The sequence below is a fragment of the Gobio gobio genome (assembly GCF_949357685.1).
Source record: "Gobio gobio genome assembly, chromosome: 4".
NCBI classification, from domain to species: domain Eukaryota; kingdom Metazoa; phylum Chordata; class Actinopteri; order Cypriniformes; family Gobionidae; genus Gobio; species Gobio gobio.
Window position 1 is genome coordinate 42,996,740 of NC_137100.1, and position 24,050 is coordinate 43,020,789.

Genomic DNA, 24,050 nt, shown 5'->3' on the forward strand with positions numbered 1-24,050 from the left:
TGCTGTAGTCTGAAGCAAAAACTCTTAAACACTCTACAAAAATGAAAACCATGCTTTTATTTTGTGTTATTGCGTCATCACAGCGCCTTTGAGGTCACCACTAAAAAAAATGAAAGGTCAGTCGCACAAGCCCCGTGAAAAGCATTCTGGGATACAGTATGTAAACATCAGCCTCAAACCTGTCAGAGGAGATACCAATGCATTTTATACATAATGCTATTTTGAACAGGCTTCTTTTTTATGATTTTGCCTTTTAATACAAACGGGGGGCACTCGACTTCGTGATTTATCGGGATGTGACTCTGCTTTCAACAAGCTACAGTACTTCTGTGCAAGTGTCAGAATGCTAGCAGCTAGTTAGCTCGCTGCTGGACCACATTCATGCGCTCATAGTTGTATAACATTTCAACGGATTCGTCCATTCTTCTTTTTTACCGGTGAGCTGCAAAGACATTCATCCAACTCGAGTAATGTTTTGTACACTGTGTTGACACTGACGACACTGTTTTAGTCATCGTCAGAGATTAGCGAGCTAGCCAATGAATGCTGCAGGTTAGCTGGAGGTTGTTTTTGGACTCAGTAAACGACAAAGCACGTACTAATCTTCTTGAGTGTATTTTGTGCACAAGTTTCTGGTAGTCACATTGTTAACTCTTGGGTTTTTTCATATATACATTGTATCCTTACTCTCTAATTTACTTTGCACACCGCGCAATAGAAGGCCACATCCAACCTGTCAAAACACGCAGCTTTAGGGGATCAGGAATTCGGTGTGCATCAAATGCATGAATCTAAACCGGCTTTGATATGGGGCTTGAGAATAATGATTGTCACGGCTGATATAGAATGAATGCTTGCTATAATACACAAACAAAAGCAACTCGTGTGTGAAGCCACGCCCCTTTAACGTTCTCCGAGGATGAGTTTAACAGTCATAAACAATGATGCAATGTCCTCTCCATTCATTACTTATGGGAGAATTATGCATGTATTTTGCATTTTTGATAATGACTTTGATTTCAGTGCATCTACTTTTGCTACATTTTCTCTGAACTAAAAAAGTTTACATGGACAATCCACGAATAATTTAACTTTTAATCGTTATAAATTTCGAAACTGACATGTTTATATTTGTTTTGGGAAGCCTTAACACAAAATGAAAATTGGCTCATATTCACCATCGTGTTTTCCCATTTTCTTCTGGGAAACAGAGATATTAACTGAAGAAAGAATATGTGCAAAGGATCCCTTCTTAACGGTAGCTATGTTTTTCATATATACAAGTTTATACTGTGTGACTTATTTATAATTATTTAAATATTTTGTGAATACTCATGAATAAAAAATAAATGCATATTAGACACTAAGTCATAATTCAGTGTTCAGTCCAGTGGACTCTGGTGGCCTGCCAATAAACCGGAAATACATGTAAACGTCTTGTAATAGCTTACAAGCTCTTTAATGTTGTGTTTTGTGCCTTTTGTTTTAACAAAGAAAGGGACTTCCATAACTTTCTTTTTACTTTTTGTATAGAACAATGTTATATGTAGCAGTCTATAAACCTTTTAAAATAAACTGATGTTTACTGTTAATTTATAAGTTACCACATTAACTTGAACCTTGTTAAAATTATCTTTGTTGTTCTTTTCAAATTTTTCATGACCCACCAATAACTCTTGGGGGTTCCTAGACCAGTTAAAAAACCTGGCGTAGAGCATTGACACCTTAAAATGTGGTGGTAGGGTTTTTATCAGTATTTCAACCGTGTCGTCCAGTTGCTGCTGAAGCAATAAATTAGAAACGTGCAGAGGCAAAGGGGTTTTATGGCTATTTTATAGCTCTACGCTTTAATTTGTCCCAAAAAATCTTGTAAAGTCTGTCACTGTGGAATGCAGCTTACCGTTCTAAGAACTGAAAGTATTATCTTTCTAAGAATTAAGTGAATTTCTTTGATGTTTCTCAGCTTACTTCATCTCCTTGTTTGATTAGACGCTGCTGTTGTAAATGTTTAACAATTTGAGTCAAGGACCAAAGATGATCTCTTTCTTTCTAAACCGAGACAGACTCATTTGGACATCTGTATAGTTTAGACATATCTCAGGGTTTTTCCTACATTGAAAATTTTTTGGCGGCCGCCAAAACAAATTGTTGTCCCGCCAAAGCCTTATTTGATGAGTTATTGTGATTTAGGAGTGATGTAGAATAGATGACCGCTGCCCTTGCGTTAACTGAGTGTCAGAGAGAACGACCAGAGAGCTCCTCCCCCGCTCGCACGCTCTCTGTCTTCAAAATAGGCATTCTTAGCTTTCTAATATTTCACATATTACGTTAATCAAAATCAAAAGGTCGGAAGACCGAATCCATGTTGCACGTGGCGCTATCAGACGATGTTTTCCTTTAATTACCGCTGGGTGTGAAATGCGCTCAAAAAACATTGACTGATTCTCTGACCAGCTGACATAAAGCATACTTTCAATAAACTTGAAACAAATCCTATCCGGTTATGAAGTGTTTTCTGTGTGTTGACAAATCTTTCGCGATGTTCTAACAGAAGGGATTCACACACAGCGCGTCAGCCAATGTCCGATTCGCCACATTATGACTCCTTTGAACCGAATCATTTTAACGACTGGTTAGAACGGATCAGTCCAACACTGAACTCATGAATCAGTTGAATCATTTACTCAGAACACTTGAAATGAGAACACAAGTGTGCTTACCCACTTTAGCAAGAGTGGATAGTAAGAATTAGCTTTAATCATCCACAGTCTTTCAGCTTATTTATTTGGACAATGTGTAGTAAAATAAATAGCCTAAAATCATTTAGTTTAGACTGGAGTGAACCCAGAACAAAGTTGTGGTTAGCTAGCTGATAATTTTATGAAATTGTATATAGCAGAAAATTAGGCTATTTGTTCATTTTTTAATACTACTTTTTAATATTGATATGATTATATACCAAAACAACTATCAGTAAATAGTGTAAAAATGAGGAACAAAAACAAACATCAAGGTATCAAAATAAGATAAGCAAAAATTACAAATTTTCTTTGAATTTATTTAAAATGTTTTGTCAGTATTGCACTTGCAGATCACGTGGGTAGGGAACTTTTTTACTGTGCGTGCGTGCGTGCGTGCGTGTGCGTGTGTGTGTGTGTGTGTGTGTGTATGGATGACCATGTCTGTCAGCCACCACCGAAGACCAGTTTTGACCCAGGAAAAACCCTGCATATCTGCCATCACTCTGTTAACTGTCAGCTGGATCCAAGCAATTCTAAACCATTTTTCGGCAGATGTTATTTGAGGGAGTTTATTTGGGCTTGGAAAAGTTACAAAATCAGGATTCTTCAGCTCTGAATCATTCTAAGTATGTGCTTGTGCTTTGTGTCATAAGGATCGCTGGAATTGAAAAAGTGCTTAAGGTGTAAAGCCATGTGTCTTCTGTCTGTATATCTAGCTCTGCTAGATCAGCAGTGAGGAAGAATATTCCTTGCCAGTGACAGTGAAATTGATGAACTAACTTTATAAAAAATTTTACTTGCCCGACCGGACAAGCTGATTAAAACGTCAATAACAAAAATAACTAGGGAATCACCAAAATGCAAGAATTATTCTGCATCCATTTAGTGTAAGTGGCGATCGATAGTGGATAATAATATATAATGTAGCTAATGAACTGACGGGAACAAGGTTGTTGTTGACGCTCGCCTCGCGCAGCCTCTCGAGGAGAAATACAAACAAATGAGCGCCTCTCACACAAAGAAACTCAGTTAACATACACGGTTAAAATTAGAAAATTGTGGAGTTTTTATATTTATAACAGATGATACAGTTAAACAACATCACACGAGCAAGAGTGCCGTTTTCCTGAATACCACCACGATTGAAAATGTTTTACTGATTTCATTTGACAGTTCCGTAAACAATTAATTAACTCACTTACAAGTCACTTACATTTTAGATTCAATATTGACCGTCTTTGTTCTATTTCAGCAATGAAAATAGTTCCAAACAAAAATCACAGCAGAACCATAACGTACCTCACTGCAACAGCGTGTTACTGAATAATTCAGCGTTTTGAATGAATCGGTTGAATCAAAGATTCAATGACGCATTCATAAACGACCAAGGGGGTAATCCAGCACCCGGAAAGCGTACCTTCCATAGGGGCAGCCATTGCTAACCAAGCCATCACCTGCTGTTAGCATTCCATTGACTCCCATACATTATGGCGTCACTTTGACAGCGAATAACTTTACATCTGAGGCGTTTAAAGACTCCATTTGTCCATTGTTTATTTCTAAAGAAACAATGTATAAAAGGCTCCATTACCTTGTATCTAACACTATCGCCCTGTAGAAGCCATTTTGGTAAAAATAGGCTAACGATTGCATCATAACCACGCAACTCTCTGTCGCGCAGTAGAGAAATTACCGTATATACCCGTATAGACAGGATGCATTAACTTAAAATGACGTACTGGCGTAAAATTTTAAAATAAATAAATACTATGCAAAATGACAAAATAATTAATCAGAATACTTACCAAAAGTTGCCCCTGGTTATGCTCTCCGTCTCTGCAAGATTCGGTGATTCATATTTCACTTAGCACAACTACTAGAAGACTTACAACTGCCAGACAGGTTGCTCACGTCACATCTACGTCATCAAGCTCAGTCTGAGGCTGTGCAGTACGCTCAGCCATCAGGAAGTGAGTGTTTCTAATTGATTTCACTTTTCTGCGTTGAAGTCTATGGGGTCGCTGTGTCCATTTATTTTACTGTCTATGTAAACGACTGCATCATTCTTGAATGAATCAGCCGTTTGAATGAATCGTTTCAATGACTCACTCATTAAGACCATCACCTGCTGCCACCTACTGGTGGTTTAGTTTCATGTTTAAACATTGTTTCCAACATTTCTTATTTGTATATTGAAAAATATTTAAAACAATCTCATAATTTTTTTCAGTGTAAATGATTTAATTTGATTGGTACAGCCCTATAGTGTCTTATTCTAAATTAATGTATGATCAAATTTAAGGATATAAAATGAAAGCTGAAGCATAACCTATATTAATAAGATTATGGAAATAAATGGTAAAAATATCACAAATATGCAGATTTAAATATGTCAAAGCTGATTGAACACTGGTGAGAATATTGCTTCAGAATAAATTATATTTACCAAAAAAAATCCGGACAAGCAATTTTTTTGCTCGGACAAGTGAATGAGAGATTTACTTGTCCCCGCTGTACTGCAGTATGTATTTAACATATTTATTTAAATTATATAAAATATAATATTATTACAATTATATTAAATATTACATGAAATCATCATTTTAAAGTAGTCTTTGCATGGTATTTTGAGTTCTGGTTAACAATTAATCTATTCATTGATTGTTATATTAGGGATAGTTCACCTAAACATGAAACATCTGTCATCATTTAGTCACACATGTTGTTCCAAACCTGTATGACATTCTTACTTCTCTGAAACATAAAAGAATATATTTTTGATATATACCCCCCCATGCAATGGAAGTCAATGGTCACCAAAATGGTTTGGTTGCCAACATTCTTCAAAATAAACTTTTTTTGTTGTTGGATGGAGTATTCCTTTAACTTTAATGACAGTCAATTATGTATATTCCTGCAAACTTGCATCCATACTTCAAATATTTGACTACGCTTTACTTTAAAAACCTCTTGTCGCTTGCATATAAATGTACTTGATTTTGTTAGCCATTTTGTGGGACTAATGTATCTTATTCTGTCCAGGCAGCCCAGACTCCTCGTCCCACTGTGAAGGATGGGTGTGAAAACCTTCACTCACAACTCCCCCAGCCACAGCCAGGAGCTTTTGGATAAGCTTAACACCCTGCGCAGTGAGGGCCACTTCTGTGACGTTACCATTCGTGTACAGGGCCAGCTGTTCTCGGCCCACAAGGTAGTACTAGCCTGCTGTAGTGACTTCCTTCGAGCGAAGTTGTCTGGGAAGCCGGCTGAAGAAGACACCGTAATTGTAGGTGAAGATAACAAACATGTGCTGGATCTTCAACATGTGACAGTCGCTGGTTTTGCTCCTCTTCTGGAATACGCCTACACATCCACCCTGTCCATTAGTACGGAGAACATCATTGACGTACTGGCGGCGGCTAGCTACATGCAGATGTTTGCGGTAGCCAACACTTGCTCTGAGTTCATGAAGTCTAGTATTCTGTGGAACTCTGCATCCTCAGGAGCAGGAGGTCCTGGTAGCACCCAGCCCCCAGGTTTACACAGGCCCCAAGAGCCCCCTGAAGGCCATGCGAGCTGCACTCTCGCCCCTGTAGATGCCCTCTCACCGTCTCCAGTCTCATCCGAGTGCAGCGTACCAGAGCGGCCCATCCCTGTGTGCCGTGAATCTAGGCGTAAGCGCAAAGGCTTTGCGAGCCCGCAACCAGCATCTTCTACCTCTCCACAAGTCCCCAACCCCTCTCCCTCCTCTTCCTCCTTCCCAGAGAGTTCAGCACAGGCTCTGGAACCATCTCTGGCCTTCTCCTGGACATACCCCTTTGGTGTGGACCGGCGGTTTACGCCAGAGAAGTCAAAACTACCTGAAGGTCTCCTGGAACCATCCGGAGCGTCGGGGCAGGACTCTAGTGGGCGGGCACTGGTAGAGTATCTCGCCTGCGAGGGCCCACGCAGCCTGGGTGTAGGGGGTGCGGCAGGGGTAGAGGAGGAGGAAGAAGACGATGTGCAGGTGAAGGTGGAGAGGCTGAGTGATGAAGAAGTGCATGAAGAGGCTTCTCAGCCGGTCAGTGCTCCACACAGTTCTCTGAGTGACCAGCAGACGGTTCCTGGCAATGAACACGCCCAAGAAGATCTACTCATCAGCCCACAGTCCTCATCCATTGGTAAGACTCCTTACATTCATACCATTTCTTGAATACACTTATTCTGTGATGAGCATGTATTTAATGCCTGTATTATTTTTTTATTATAATATTAATAATTAATGGTATTTGTAAAAAAATTGCTTTACTGTTCAAAAGGGTCAGCTAAGTATTTTTTTTAAAGGGTACATAACACACAGTTTCGGCCTATCTCATGTTAATCTTGAGTACCTATAGGATAGAGTAGTATTGCATGCTTCATATCTCCGAAGAGTCTTTAGTTTTATCATATTTATAAAAGACAGATACGCTGTACCGATGCTTTCAGAAAACAGCCAAGCTCATGCAGGCATGCAGTGGGCAGAGCTAAAGAGTCACGAACACACACACACACACACACACACACATCAGGGTTTTTCCTGGGTCAAAAATGGTCTTCGGTGGTGGTTGACACACACACACACACACACACACACCCTACCCACGTGATCTGCGAGCGCAATACTGACAATACATTTAAAAAAAGCTAGTAATTTTGATCATCTTATTTTGATATCTCATATTATGTATGATCTCTTACATCGATGTTTGTTTCTTTTGTTCCTCATTTTTTACACTATATACAGATAATTGTTTTGGTATATAATCATATCAATATTAAAAAGTAGCATTAAAAATGAACAAATAGCCTAATTTTCTGCCATATGCAATCCCGTCTGTCAGAACATCGCGAAAGATGTCAACACACAGAAAACACTTTATAACTGAATATAATTTGTTTCCCGTTTATTGAATGTATGCTTTATGTCAGCTGGTCAGAGAACAGTCAACATTTTTTGAGCGCAATTCACACCCAGTGGTAATTATAGGAAAAAAATTGTCCGAATGTGCCACGTGCAACATCGTTTCGGTCTTCCGACCTTTTGATTTGGATTAATATGTGAAATATGAGAAAGAGCTAACAGCTAACATAGTGATTATTTTGAAGACCCATGAGTGTGCGCGGGGGAGGAGCTCTCTGTCATTCTCTCTGTCACTCAGTCACAAGCGCAGCATCTATTCTACATCACTCATAAATCACAATAACTCATCAAATTAGGCTTTGGCTGGACAAAGATTTGTTTTGGCGGCCGCCAAAAAAATTTCGATGCAGGAAAAACCCTGTCATCATGGCATTATCCCTGGTAGGGCTGAAATGATTCATCGAGTTACTCGATTAACTCGATTACAAAAATTCCTCGAGTTCTGCCTCAAAGCCTCGTTAAATTCCTATGACGCGAACTATACGTGCAGGGATCTGATTCACACCGACTGTTGTTCAATGTTCAGGAAGCACACCATAGCTCGTGGGATACATTTTGAATGTAGTTGGCGCAATGGCCAGTAAAGATGTCCATAAACGGCAGAGAATGTCTAAAGTTTGGGATCATTACATTCTTAAAAAAGAAGAGAACAAGGTGCAATGTGTCTACTGCAAAGTAGACCTGGCATTCCACAGCAGTACGACTTCAATGGTAATGTAGCCTAAGCCTATACATTGATGTTCACTGATTTGAATCCCATACTGTATTTGTAGCGATGTCGTGATGTGGTTTGACTAGATATGATGTTTAGCTTTGATGTTTTTAAGTAGTAAACATATTCACGTTCAATTGCAAGAGAGTATGTAGTCTAAAAAAAAGAACCGCTTCACGCACACACACACACACACACACACGCATGCACTCTCATCTCTCTCACGCGCCAGTCAGACCAATCGCGGCAATGCATCACATATGTTTAAACTTTTATGTAGCCACGCAACAATAATTTCAGCATGCATTCACTGTATACACCGGGACGTGATGTTGTGACGCGATTTTCGAACGGTTGCTTCACCTAAAATGCACCGCAATGCAAGTGATGCAAGCCAAATGCAGCGTTCGACTGAAAAGGAATGTATGTATTTCTGCCGTACCAAAATGCAATGAAGCAACTGGTCTGATTGGGGCGTCACTCTTCCTCACGCACAGCACGATTGCACACACACACACACACACACACACACAGAGGTTTTTAGGTTACCATAGCAAATAGGTTCGCCCCAGAAATTATATATTATTTGTTAGTAGCCTAATGGTAAATGCTGCAGGTGTAGAAATCTACATAAAACAGATATTTACTTTGATGTCAGGGCTAGATTAAAGCATGAAACCTGTTGTGCATATTAATAAATTAAATAGCTTTTCCTCTTCATTTTCGTTATGCATTATTTGTTTTGGTTGTTTAAAAACACACAATATTTTTGTTATCCGATTAATCGATCGATTAAGTGCTAGATTAATCGATTACAAAAAGAATGGATAGCTGCAGCCCTAATCCCTGGATAACTTTCGATTCACTGTATGTTCGTGTTGTAATGTTACAAACTCAGTTAACATACATTAGATGCATTATATGCATTCATTATATGCACTTATGCGCCGATTGCCAACAAAACACAGACATTTGAATCAGTTTCACTCACCGCCTGCGGTTTCGACTCGTAACCGGGAACAAACAAACACAATTGCAGAACCCCGTTGCTGCTCCGGAAAAAACAAACTGCATCCACTGTTTCCTTAAAGCTGGGTTATTTGGGAAGCTGAACAAGGTTATCTTTCCCTCACAACCAAAAACACACTTCTTTAGTGACACACATTGATTTTGTGGTCTAAAAACAAATGACAGCGCTGCCGACGGCTTCCGTAACCTGTAGAAAGCTTTGTTAATGGGTGCACTCTTGCTCTCGCTCTGGTTGATGTGCGCACACTCATCTGGGAGAAGTGGCCATACAAGCAATTCTGACCTTTTATGAAGTCATACAGCGCCATACTTGAAAAAAACTTTCCAAAACTTATTTGAATCCTAAAGGAGTGTATTTGTCAAACGTCCAACTCGTTTTTTTTTTTTTTGGCCGCATGAGAATCCAACTCTTTAACCGTGTAAATAAGTCAAAATGCATGAAATAGCATTAGACCTCCCCTTTAAAGAAATAATAATTTTATTGAGCAAGAACACTGTCTTACATATGAAAATTTGTATTATTATTTTTTTTCTTTATGATTACATTGATTATTTTGTGCACTTTTGAGAACTACCGAGGTAGTATCTGTTTAAAATAAACAACAAAATATTAAGACTATTAAAACTATAGTTTTATCGGAGAAGAGGTTCAAAAACAACATTCTGCTCTCTCTTCAGGCTCCATGGATGAGGGGGTGACGGAAGGTCTCCAGTCCATGCAAGGCACTCCAAACACTACTGGTCACATGGAGGAGGATGAGCGGTAAGACCCCTTTGGGTGTCTGTGTTGTTTTAACAGAGTATACTTTTACGGCGTCTCACTTTTATTATTGAACTAAAGGGCCCCTCTGAGGAGGGACGTTATTTTTTTGACTTCTCATCATCGTCTTTCCTCATGTATATTTATTTATAAGCAGTAGAGGCTTTTGTGATATTGTAGTGGCTATTAGGATAAAGATTTCTTGCCAAGAGGCCAGAGAAGCTAGTTGGCAGGCTTTCTGGAAACTTCTTGGACATGAATTTGCCTTTTGGAATACTGGAAGAGTAGGGAAATGGTATGATGCAAAACAAATGGGATAGGGAAAAAAAGCCACTGCTGTCCATCTCAAGAGAAGGGGTCTGTTTTTATATGACACCTTGATATGCCTGACTAAATGTGTTATATGTTAGCCTTAAACCTTTTGTGGGGTGATCTCTGTGAATATGTAGACAGAGGAAATTGTGTAGCAGTATCGTGAATACAAATAGAAAATACTGAAATCACAGTGTGACACTTTCTTTATATTCCCACACAAATGTACATGTTTTCCTTTCAAGGGGTCATGGAATGGAAAACCAAAATGTTCTTGATATTTACACATATAAGAAGCTACTCTACAATATAAGCATATTACAGACTGTTGCAATCGTTTTAGTTGCCCCGGTTGATTTTCTTCTGACTCAGCTCAAATATATTCAGCTCTATTACGGCACTGGCTATCTTCAGCTTAAAAAAGTGGGTAGTGGGCATATACTTGGGCATATACTTGCATCCCTGAAAGAGGTTAACCATCCCTTGTAACAGAATGTGAAGAGTGAGAAAGTGAATATAACAATGAATTAATTAATTTTACAAATAATTTAATGTTTTGTATGTATAATAAATCATACTTTTTTTGAATATAATATAAAGATTTGAAAAGCACCCCTTTAACAGATTTTAAAATGTAGGTATTGTGAAGACAAACAGGACACCTGTGATATATCAAATTTGAACAAATTTTAAATGTTTTTAAAAGAAGTTTCTTATGTTCACCAACAAAGCTGTAATTTATTTAATAATAAATACAGAAGAAATTTGTTACATTATAAAATAGTATCCCAATTTAAAATACATGTTTTCCGTTTTAATATATTTTCAAATGTAATTTATTCCTGTAATGCAAAGCTGAATTTTCACTAGCATTACTGCAGTCTTCAGTGTCACATGACAGGCCTCCAGACTAACTTTTTTTCACTAGGAGCACAGTGGCCCCCAACTGAAAATTTTAGGGGCACAACCAGAAAATGTAGGGGCGCACACCATAAATCAACATGCTAACCAAATCTACTAATTTCCACTGTATTACTAATAAATACTTTGATAATAGATGCAGAAATTACAATGTGCTGTTTCAAATTCAGTCACATTTTATTTTAGTGTCACATCGATTATTATTCGGAAATTGCAACTCCTCCCCCCCACATGCATAGGCTACATGCATATAAACAGAGAGGGAGAGAGACCTTTCACGCTCTCAATCTGTATGATAGCAAACTTTTTAATTAATTAGGGAATAGGCTATATTAACTCAAGCCATATAATTATTGTAACATGCTGAAACATATGACTGTTATTTGACATCACTCCAAAGTTACCGTAACCGTTATATGCCACGCAAGAACAGTGTGTGTGTGAGACGATCTGCTCATCTTCTGTTGTCTCAGGGCGTTTTTACACTGGCAGTTTAGTTCGAAATGGGGCACGATTTGCATGAAAAATTGCTTGTGTGTAAGTTTTCGAACAGAGCTTATAGTGCGCACTGAGGTACAGAGGTCCGTGTCTGACAGCTTATCAAAATTCTCGGCTCGAGTCCGACTGGAGCCCGTGTTTTTCTATCCTCCCGATTACACGCTACTGTTGCAGCCATTAAAATTGTTCAGTTTTGTTTTTAATGTCAAAGTAGTTAAATTTCGTTTCTTTATTAAATTAATTTAGAAAAATGTTTGGAGCATTCTTTGTTTGTTAAATTAACGTTTTCGTTTTTTAAAGGGCCAGCGGCCGAGTTAACCACATGTTGGATCAATTTAGCCTCTCAAATCAACAGTTGACTTGTCTTGCCTATAATAAAGTCCATAGATATAAAACACTTCAAGCTTATTACAATGTTAGTTTAAACGATTACTATCACCACCACAGTAAAAACGCATTTTTGAAAAGCTGAGGCAGGCTGATGCTGCTCGCAACGGCTCTCTCTTAACGAAACAGGCTATACAATTACTAATAAACAAAATTAAAATAAAAAAACATGCAGTTTGTCTTACCTTACACATCTCCGCAAAATGAATATAAATCCGATCTTCAATTCCCACGCTATGCACATTTAACAGAGTTCACGTCAACAAAAGCAATTATGAGCTGCATTTATTTATCATCAGCTCAAGATCAAATGCCACATTAGGAGAAAGAGCGACCTAATCACTGGTAAGAGCATTTAGTTTCGTTAGTTTTAATGAAGATGATTGTGTTTTTGAGCATATGAGACTTGGGCTACTTTCCGTTTCATTTGCGCGATGCGTGTTGCAGTATGACTAGCCTACACCATATCATATATAGCCCTATAACACCATCTCAAGGAGTAAAATGGAAGGAGTAAAATGTACATGTATGGTTTAAACAACCATATGCATTTACACTTGTGCAGTTTTGTCTGAAATGCGTAACCAGACCACCTTCTGAATTGGTTTGTTTGAGTGATCGGATATTAATCCATCTCGAAAGAATTTTGAAAGGCATAGTAAATTCTTTTTACAATCGGATAGATATCTGATCAGAGAAAACGAATGAGGTGAAAACGCCATAACCATTGCAGATGTGCTGAAGGAACGCTCGCTGCTGCTGCTGGCGCGGACTCTGAACACCGTGCGAGCCAGTCTTGACAGTCGCGTGTTCTTGTGTTGTTTCCACCAGTGCAGCACATTTCATCGTTTCTTTTAATTAATTAATTAAAAGAAGATATAAAAAGGAGACGCCTAAAATTAACGCGTCACCACCACATCAGCACCGAATTTACTGGTCGCACATGTGTGACTGGATGTGAAATTCAGCACACTCTCAAATTTTGGTAGCAAAATGCGACCATTTGGTCGCAGTCTGGAGCAGGGCTTAAAAACGGAAAAAAATATCAATCGGTTCACTCCGAGCAGAATCGATATTATAGCGTTTCCGTTTTTGCGTTCCTCAATAAACACTACAGTTCCGAAAATGGTTTGATATAAAAAAATACCGGTTAATAACGTTATTTTAATTTAGCCTATACTTTAAACAAATACGTATAAATAGGCTTATTTTCACTCAATAATAATATAACGCATGGTAATTAAACTTGAATATTTATTTCATAACATTTTTAAAACCAGAAATACATGCATTAATTACAAAGCATAAACATCGGACCTGTTTTAATGGAGCGTTAGACAATCGAAAGTGGCCCTCTATATGCCTAATTCTTTTCAGAAGAGTGATAACATTCTTTTTACATAACTTTTTTTCAACACGACTTGTTTTAAAAATTGCATGAATAAAGAATAAATAAACTGGATAACCATTGCTCTTTTAATGCACTGTCAACTGCTAATTTCAAAGCAAACACTGCGCAACACGTCCTTGCTTCACATAATAAAATTCAGTCAGCTAATAAAGCTTGATCATTTAATACAATATAACATACCATTTAATACGAAGCATCAACCGTCTATATAGAAAACATTGACCTGTCCTGTATTGGCAATCTGAAAGACTATAGGAAAAATGTTTGATAGATGCTATAGCCTACTTGGATAGGCTTAAACTGAATCCATAAACTAACCTAAATCAGTCTATTTGAGCTTAAAGTCCGTACTGCTTATTTAAACGTACGAAAAGAATGTCCTCCAATACCTGCGCTTTCATTGTAGACCTCAGCAGGGAAAGAAATGAGGCATGAAAATTTGCGCTCTACACTGACTTGCGTTACCGATAGATTCATTGATGACTGGTGCGCGGGCATTTCACTCACGCTTGATCCGTCAGCGTCACACGCTGTACTACTCAATTCATTATTGGTCACTGCCAAATAAAAATATTAAAGAGAACGATAAAATAACGTTATTAACCGGTTAATGATCATTTCAAATTAACGTTTCTGTTCAGAACGATTCAAATTGATTTTGATTTCGTTTTTGTTCCTCTTAAAATTACGTTCGTTTTCGGTTTTCGTTTTCGTTCCTTGAACCGGTTCAGAGCCCTGGTCTGGAGCCCTGCATGATCCTTCGGAAATCATTCTAACGTACTGATTTGGTGCTCAAGAAACAATTCTTATGATCACAGTTGAAAATTGTTGTGTTTTTGTAGAAAAAAAGTGCAAAGTTCAAAAGAACATTTATTTGAAGTAGAAATTATTTTGCAATGCCCTTACTAAATCAAATAAACAAAAAAATGTAATTAAAAATGTAAATAAAAAAAAGACACGTTACCTTGTTTTGCCATTTTCATTCAGTGTAGGAATGATTATATAATGCAGACATTTAGAACTTAAAATTATTATTTGAGACAAGTCAGATTTTTATAGAAAAATGCTATATGTCTCTTCTTTAGTGCAATTGGCTCGTCTAATTAGTCTCTTTTCTTTTTTTCTTGTTGCTCTTTCTCCAGGCTGGAGAATGTCCAGTACCCATACCACCTGTACATCAGCCCCTCCACCCGCCCAGGACTCAATGGTCCTGAACGGCCCTTTCAGTGCCCTACATGTGGCGTCCGCTTCACTCGAATACAGAATCTCAAGCAGCACATGCTCATCCACTCTGGTGAGAGAGCCTCTGCTATTACAGGACGGTGCATGTGAATGCAGAGATTTTTTTTCCTGTCAAACACTACATTATATTCACTCTATATTCCTGATGCTTAATCGAGTGCTTAATTTGAGCCATGTCCTGCCCGATCTTGTTCCAGAAATTTTTATTGTTTTTGAACGATCCAACATTAACAAGTGCATTGCATGGTGACATTGTGTGTGTGAGACAGAGCGTGCGCCAGCGGAAAGTTTGGTATATACCTGACAAATTATTCTGTTAAAAATAAGTTAAAGGTCCCCTTCTTCGCGATTCCATTGTTCAAACTTTAGTTAGTGTGTAATGTTGCTGTTAGAGCATAAATAATACCTGTAAAATTATAAAGCTCAAAGTTCAATGCCAAGCGAGATATTTTATTTAACAGAAGTTCCCTTTCAAAGCCTACAGCGAACGGCTGGCTTTGACTACATCCTGGTACTTCCTTCTTTAATTACGCCAGTAGAGCAGTAGAACAGACTAACCTCCGCCCACAAAGAAACGCGAAAAAAGGGGGCGCGGTCTTGTTGCTGTCCCACGTGGAGAAGCGGACGGTCGCGTGGAGAAAAGGAACTGTTGCGTTGAGTGTGTTTATCGCCATGTCATCGAGACGCTGTTATTTTCATCCAGGAGTCAAATCACCTTTGTTTGGCTTTCCCAGGGACGCTGTAGAGATTATTGAACGCATACATCTCTCCGTTAAGAGGCGTGACCTTTCCAACGTGCGCTAAGCTGCTGTCAAATTACAACACAGGAACCGCTTTCACGTGCGCTAAGCTGTGGTCGAATCACAGCACAGGAACCGCTTGCACAATCAGAACTCGTTACGTGTTTCTGAAGGAGGGACTTTATAGAACAAGGAAATCACCAGCCGTTTTTAGGACAGTGGAAACAGCGGTACACAGATAAGTAAATAGTGTGAAAAATACTGTGTTTTTTTACACGCGAAACATGAACACATGTTATATTGCACACTGTAAACACAATCAAAGCTTCAAAAAAACACGAAGAACGGGACCTTTAATATTGCCAAAAGGTCAAAAAGACAGTCAAGCATATTTTCATTGTTCATATCCGCGAGCTGATAGTGTTGCGGATAAAAAAAAATCCAGAGAAAATGGAACTGCACCCCTGGACAATTCTGCAAATACTAATCAGCATAGAGAGACACAAGCAACAGGAGTTAGATCAGTCACAGAAATCAAAAAATCGACGTCGTTGTTAAGAGAGAATATCACTGATCAACTGAATGATCTCAACGTAGCTATGTTCTGGGAAAACTGAAGTTTTATGGGCAGCGTTAATCACAGCACCTTTTAATTGTTGTTTTTGATCCGGCAATTATTCATTTACAAATTGGCCTCATCCAATTTTTCGAATGATTAATGTACTTAAAGGGTAACTTCAGTGATTTAGCATTAAGCTATGTATTTAAACTGGGTCATTTATGTAGTAGAAATGTGAAATTATTTTTGAATTTGATGCCTTCTAGACTGAAAAAAAAGACAGAAAATGTATTTTTGTCTCATGTGGATGAAAGACAACAACTCCCAGAATGCACTTGCTTTGCTGCCCTACGAGGCCACTCCGTACACCATCGTTTTGATCTTCATAGTAATACAATCATTTCGTTCTGTTAGAGAATAAACACTACAATTAAAAACTGAACGTGTCTTTTCAATAGTGTGAGTGAGCCGTCGCAGACGCAGCAGTGTCAGATTTCCTCAGCAGTGTCAGATTTCCTTCATCACGAAGAGCTGAGGTAACGTTAAGCGCCAGTCTGGCACGTTTTCAGATCGCATATGGAAGCTAAACTATCACAGGAATTCATTGAAAAGTTGAAACACTCACTTTACTCTGCACCGCGCTCCGTTATTATGATTGTCCGTGCGGCCGTCTGTGTCTTCCATTCTGTGAGTGAGATCTCTCCCCTATGGGCGGGTTGATAACATGCGGAACAGCTCCATCTAGTGGCTGTAGTTTTAGCCTCTGGCCAAAAAATCCTCAATGACGCAAAATGACGATATTTGTGTCATCGGAGGAATTTTTCCAGAAATAAAATGCATAATTCTCTCGTCTCAGGGGGATTTGAGGGGGGAAAGTACCATAATTTGAATATACTACCGGGTTTCTACTGATACAAAGCCTAATGCTAAATCACTGAAGTTACCCTTTAAGCTTTATTGTTAAAATGTTTTAGGGCAGCTGAGTTAAGCTTTCAGACAAGATCCTGGAAAGACTTAATGTCGGGCTCTGTACTACATAAATGTCTTGTTTGCAGAAGAGTACAACATGATTCACCCTAATCGACTTGTTAGTTTATACAGAGGTGGCGTTTTGTTTGCTGTTGATTGTCTCAGCAGAACTCCTCATCACAGCGATTAGTTATGGACTGGTGAAAGTGATTGTATGCAATTGCTTTAAGTTGTGGGTTATGTGACCAACATGCCTAATGTGACACATTTCTGGAGTGAATCTTCACAATAAACATCCTGACTTATTTGTATGAGTAGAATGATGTGTTTGGTTATTTTGTCTTATTATTTTTTTTTAGCAGTTTGCGCACAACAAACATTCAAGACGGGCAGGTTCCTTTCAGTCTCTACGAACTTCATTATCATCTTTATTTGCTAATTATCTCCTGTTTTCTGGTGTGAATATGATAGACAGTAATCTTTCATGGCTTCCCTCTACAGGTATTAAGCCATTCCAGTGTGACCGCTGCGGGAAAAAGTTTACGCGGGCTTACTCCCTGAAGATGCACCGGCTGAAGCACGAAGGTAAACGCTGTTTCCGGTGCCAGATCTGTAGCGCCACTTTCACTTCCTTCGGTGAATATAAGCACCACATGAGGGTGTCTCGCCACATCATCCGCAAGCCTCGGATTTACGAGTGCAAAACGTGCGGCGCCATGTTTACCAACTCCGGCAATTTAATCGTACACCTGAGGAGTCTCAACCATGAGGCGTCAGAACTAGCAAACTACTTCCAGACCAGGTGAGGAGGAGCTGAACACTCTAAGAAAATATGTAGAAGTACAAATTTAGTTTTGTACGGTCGGCCGCTCATCTCATGTTGAGGTAGCAGATGCGTTTTTGAATTGGGGGGGAGAAATTATTTAACTGTATTGAACAATGTGTATTAGGTGAAACACTTTACAATAAGGTTCAGTTTGTTGACATTAGTTAATGCATTAGGTGTCATGAATGAACAAAGATCATTACTTTTATAGCTTTTATTAAATTGAAAGAAGCCTCTTATGCTCAACAAGGCTGCATTTATTTGATTAAATATGGTAGAAACAGTAATATTGTGAAGAATCAAACAAATTTAACATAACCGTTTTCTATTTAAAAATATTTGAAAATATGACTTTTTCTTGTCTTGAGTGTCACATGATCCTTCAGAAATTCTAATATGCTGATTTGGTGCTCTAGAATAATTATTTTCTTATTATTATCAATGTTGAAAACAGTTATGCTGCTTAATATTTTTTTGTGGATTCTGTAATAAATCGGTCATAAATCATAATACAATTTTTTTTTTTTTTAAGTTTTTTCTGTAACTTTTCAGGTTAGTGCAGCTGTGCTGCAAATGATTAATTTGCTGAGGAAGAAAAAACATCTTAATATCCCCAACATTTTGAACAGTATTAATGTATGTTCATAATACATGAGCTAATGTTAAATTATATAACTTGAATTGTACACTTCAAGTTATATAAATGAACATTAGTTTATGTATTATGAATACATAATTAATACATACATACATACATTAATTAATTAACACAATAACATATTTATAAATGAACAATAACCTAGATTAATAAACTCTGTAATAATTGTTGCTTATTGTTAGTTATTTAATTTACATTGATGCATTTGGCAGATGCTTTCATCCAAAGCGACTTACATTGCATTCAAGGTACACATTTTTTACATTTTGTCAGTTCTTGCTTTCCCTGGGAATCGAATCCATGACCTGGCTCTACTGTTAGAGCTACAGGAAAGCCTTATTTCATGACACTCAATGTCTCAACTAATGTGAACTAATTGAACCTTATTATAAAGTATTACAGATGAAACCCTGTGCATTTTTAAAGATGGCTGAAGATGACAGGTTTTTCCCGTTGAGGTGTGACTGACAAAATGCTTCTATCAGATGAAATGTCTTTTCTGCTGAGTTTTAACAGGTTTACCTCAGTCCAGGCTAACGCCCAGTTCCATTGTGTTTTATTTGGAAGAACGTTAATTGCTGAATAGAGCTTTCAGGAAATCACTGAAATCTCCTCTATTGACTGTCCTGATCAGTATTATGCCGAGTAAAATGTTTATTTGTTTCTGAGTAGCTTTAACACATGGGCACACCCTTCAGTTTTTCTTGCATTCTATTCTTAAGATTGCACGTGTATTTCTCTTAGATGTGTTCCCCAGAGAAAAGCATCTAAGTGACTTTCCTGTTTGAAAACATGTATTTTCTAAATGAAATAATCATTGCTTTGATTCCATTTTGGAAGTAGGGAGAGTTGGAATGTGATTTAGGAAAAGAAGCACTGAGATGTAAACATTTATAGCGGGCAGGGAAATCAATCCTACGTCAGCTGAATAGATTTTTTAAGCGAAGTTCTCAAAAAAAAAAAAGCTTACTGGAATCACTGTCTATATTTTTGAGGAAACTTTAAGAGACGTTCTTCTGAGGTAATCTTCATGACGGTAGCCCTTTATTAAAGCAGAGGGAAGGGAGTCAGGTGCCTTTATGCATTGAGCTCCTGCTACACATAGACTCCCTTATTTCATCCAACTGTTTATTTGATTTAAGCCCTCTCGCTCTTAGGATCTCTGTGGTCTATTCATCTTTGTCAGGCACAAATAAACAGTGTCTATGAAAGCTACAGTGCTGAGGCAATAGTTTGGCTCTGCCGTGTGCTTATTAAGAGAGGGAGCGGTCGTGAAGTGTATTCCGATTAAGTTTTATTTATTGCGATTGCAAGAAACAGTTGGAGATCTTTGATGGATATCTCATTTTAAGATGAACAAACAAGTACAAATTGGAAAGTGCTAACTGGCTTAATTAGATATCGCGCATGACATTTAAAAAAAATAATAATTTTGAATACATTTTGTTTTATTAATACGTGTATTACAATATTTTGCTTTAAAGTTTGTGTTAAGGACTTTAAATACGGAAATCAATGTCGAGACTGCAACGACTTGCTATGAAGAAATAGGAAATTATGTCATTAGTATCTAAATCCTATTCATGGATTAAGCTATCAGTGTTTGAATTGTGATTACTTGCTATATCACTTTTTCTGCCAAGCCACAATCCACAATCTTTGTTTTGAAGCTTCAATTTTGACTTTTCGTTTAGATAGCTGAAGTGTTTTGCCAGAGGACATTTTGCCAAATTTTACTGCTAGGCTTGAACATGCTAGGACTGTTCATGAAAAAAAAAAAAGATCCTAGAAAAAAAATATTCGACTCGTACACCAAACTTGGAACACAATCTTGGGTTAATCATAACCTTTTTTTCTTTTTGACAAATAACTTTTTGAACTTGCGCCTGAGTGGTTTGACATCCTCTGATTGTGGCTTCACAGAGGAAATTGAAAGCAACTAGTTTTTGTGTTTTAGCCCAATTTTTCTAAAAAGCCAATTGTGAAAGATGATTATAAAGATCATTAAACTTGTCAGTTTTATCTTGTGCTGAGTTGGTATTGATTGCAGTGATGATTTTCTGAACATTGGCGCTTCTCTCCCTTTGTTGCCCTAGTGAGTTCCTCCTCCCAGACTACCTGAGTCACATGCAAGAGGAAGAGGGGCTGGGACACTTTGAGATGAGTGAGCAGACCTTTGAAGCTTCTTCCTCCTCTTCCTCAGTCCAAACACCAGTTATCTCTCAAGTTTCCTCTACCATGAACTATGACAACCACACTTCTGCACCTCCTTCCCAAACCCCGAACCCCAGATCAGGGCACGGAGGGGAGGGCATACCAGGGGACCATCCGAAGTCCACCCCTGCTGTTACCTCTCTACAAGACCCGGAGGAAGATGAGGAAGAGAAGGAGAGAGGGGGGAGAAAAAAGAAAAGACTTGTATCAATTACAATTGAGTGAAAAAGTTGCATACATGTAAACATGTATAATAACAGTCCCGTTGCACACTCAATACTTCTGTTGTCGATGTCTTGGTATGTTTTAAAGCTTACAAATCTGATGTGTTCCATTATCAAAAAGTATAATGCCTTTTGATATTTGTTCATTCTGATTTGTTGAGGTTACAAGTCAAGTCACCTTTATTTATATAGCGCTTCATACAATACAGATTGTTTTAAAGCAGCTTTACAGTGATAAACGTGAAAATAATGATTCAATGATGCAAACAGAATTCAATTCTCCTGTAAAGCAGCTCTGAAAAGACAATAGTAAACAGTCATTTGTTGTTTTGTTTGATCCAATTGTTGTAATATTACATTTGAAATCTTTCTGAAAGAACATCACAGTTCTAAATGAAAAAAAACAAACAACAGTTTACTTTTTTTTTTGTATTAGTAACCCGTTAATATCTGTGACTAGAATGAATTTGTTCCATGGAACATTTTCTTAATTTAGATATTTTTTTATTGTAGAATTTTTTTAACAACTTTGTTGCAGTCTGTCGAAAAGAATATTAATTATATAAATGTGATGTTTTTTTCCATTACGTTCAACTATGACTGATCTCTTTTTATTGTTTGACTTTCTTTTCTCTTATTACATCTCTACGCCTTAACTTTAGCAAACTGCCCCTTCTGACTGTAAACAAACCTGGGAAGCTTCGACCCTCTGAGGACCGTTCCTAAAAATGTGAAAGACTGTTACTACTTCCATGTGTGTTCAGAGCGGAAACGAAACACTGAACCTGACTGGCACGAAACAATAGGTTGTTGTGCGTGGATGGTGACTAATCTAATGAGTGTATATGTGAAGAGTAGCCCTGTTTTCCTAGCCCTCTTTTCTGCTGTATGTCTAATGCTGCTAAATTTTGTAAACTGTGCCTCTTGCCCAGCTCTCCGAACCACTCGTCAATTCGATCTAAAGAGCTGTACGTGAATTCTTCTGGTTTAACATTTTTCTTTTGATTGTGACATATGGAAGAAAGTGGAAGGTGATATTTCCATAGCCTTTTCCATTTTATTGCTGTTGGAATTATACTATGGAATTTTTCTCCATAGCTTGATGCCATAGTTGTATGTGCCTAACAGTCTCCCAAACAAAGTTTATGAACATCTTGTGACTATGGCATGAGCCTTGATTGAAGATGTAACTTGATTGCAACTTTGGAATATGTAGCATTTGTTTTGTTTGGTGATTGTAACGATCGTGTATCTTGCGTACAAATCCGCTTCCTCCATGTGATATTGCACCTGGCAATCAGTCTCGAAGCTGCTCCATTCCAACATGAATTTGTAGGGAACAAACATTTTAATAGGCTTTGTGCAATATTGTTTTGAATGATTCACATGTTCCAAAATGAAATCATGTGAATTACAACATTTTATACTGCAGTGGACAATGAGCTGAATGACTGAAGATAATGAACTACAGGAAGGGGGTTAGTCGAGGGAATAAGCTAAAGCTTCGATAAACAGTTCATATGAATTGTTAGTGTACAAACAGCGGGGAAAAAAACCTAGGTTGCAATATCATTCTCTGATGTCATTTCCCTCGAGACGGTCCCCCGCTTATCTCACTCTCTCCATTTTTGCAACCGCAGGCTGTTGCTCGAACTCAATTACTTCATAGTCTGAGAGTTTGTAGTGACGCATTTATCCATAAGACAATATTGGCTGTCTGTCCCAGATTGCTCTTTGTGCTACTTGCATGTTTTCCGTGCAAAAAAGAAATATGGGGGGGAAAAAATCAGTATAGCATGGGTTGATTCGTTTGTTGGATGTTGTTTCAGATATGTGCAACTACCATTTTGTATACAATATTCAATCTTTGGTGTTCAATTGTTTGAGCAGAAAGAAAACGTGATATTTCAGTAGTCATAATGCTTTTTTCCAGATTCTGTATCGATGACGGTTACCTTATAAAGTGTCAATTTGTACATTTGTAATATCAATGTGAGTGTAAGTAGTTATTTGACTTGAGCCTTGTAGTGTTCGCTTTTGTGACCATGTCTTATTGGTATATTCTATATTCTTTTTTTAAAGCCTATAGTTTTAGTCGTATCTTGTGCCTTTGGATATTGGATCTGTATTGTATTTTAATTGGCATAAACATGCATTGATATGAATTCATAATGTTTTGTAGACAGAATGCTGGTAGACTTCAAATGTAGCTTGAAACTAAAAATATTTTTGAAGTGCTATTCGACACGGTTTAAACTGTATGTTTTGTGTTTATTTTCATAAAGACAAATGTATTAGTCATTTTGTATCCTTTCAGTGGTTCTTATCATCTGTTTCTGTGCCAATTCAGATTTATTGAATGATGTTTTGTAAAAACATTATGTACATTAAGATTTACAGTAAATGGTAACAGCCTGACACTCCACGTTTGCCTAAATTCATTGCTTCCATTGTTATTGCTAATAGTCATTCGGGTATATGTTCTTAAAATAATTCTACACACATGTACACTATTCATTCAAAGAGGGGTTTTTTTTATATATATTTTTTGGGAAACAATTTTCTTATTCAGGTATCGGATATATTATATTGATCAAAAGTGAGGGGGAAAAAAACTTATATTCGTCAAAGAAAACTGAAAATGGTTCCCAAAATATTAACAGCAGAACTGTTTTCAATATTAATAATAATAATCAAAAAAATTAAGCACCAAATCATCATATTAGAATGATTTCTGAAGGATCATGTGACACTGAAGACTCGAGTAATGGTTGTTGAAAATTCAGCTTTGCCATCACAGGAATAAATTACATTTGCAAATATATTTTCAACTGTAGTGTAGAGTTTGTGCATATACTACCATTCTGATTCAACTAGGGAAATAAAGTACAGATTAAATCAGGTT

General features: G+C 37.7%; 1 protein-coding gene across 3 annotated transcripts; it reads left to right on the plus strand.

The window, feature by feature from the left end:
* Nucleotides 1–96: 96 nt before the first annotated feature.
* Nucleotides 97–23,569, plus strand: zbtb44 (zinc finger and BTB domain containing 44). Of its 3 annotated transcripts, none has more exons than XM_079816157.1 (6): nt 97–437; nt 5,784–6,901; nt 10,103–10,187; nt 14,856–15,007; nt 17,725–18,025; nt 20,804–23,569. In XM_079816157.1, exons 2-6 carry the CDS (start codon nt 5,815–5,817, stop codon nt 21,144–21,146), a joined length of 1,968 nt encoding a protein of 655 aa, XP_079672283.1. In that variant the 5' UTR covers nt 97–437; nt 5,784–5,814; the 3' UTR covers nt 21,147–23,569. The 3 variants fall into 3 exon arrangements, with proteins under 3 accessions (XP_079672283.1, XP_079672285.1, XP_079672284.1); XM_079816159.1 differs by having other exon boundaries at nt 135–437; nt 17,725–17,808; XM_079816158.1 differs by having other exon boundaries at nt 154–437; nt 5,788–6,901.
* Nucleotides 23,570–24,050: the final 481 nt, after the last annotated feature.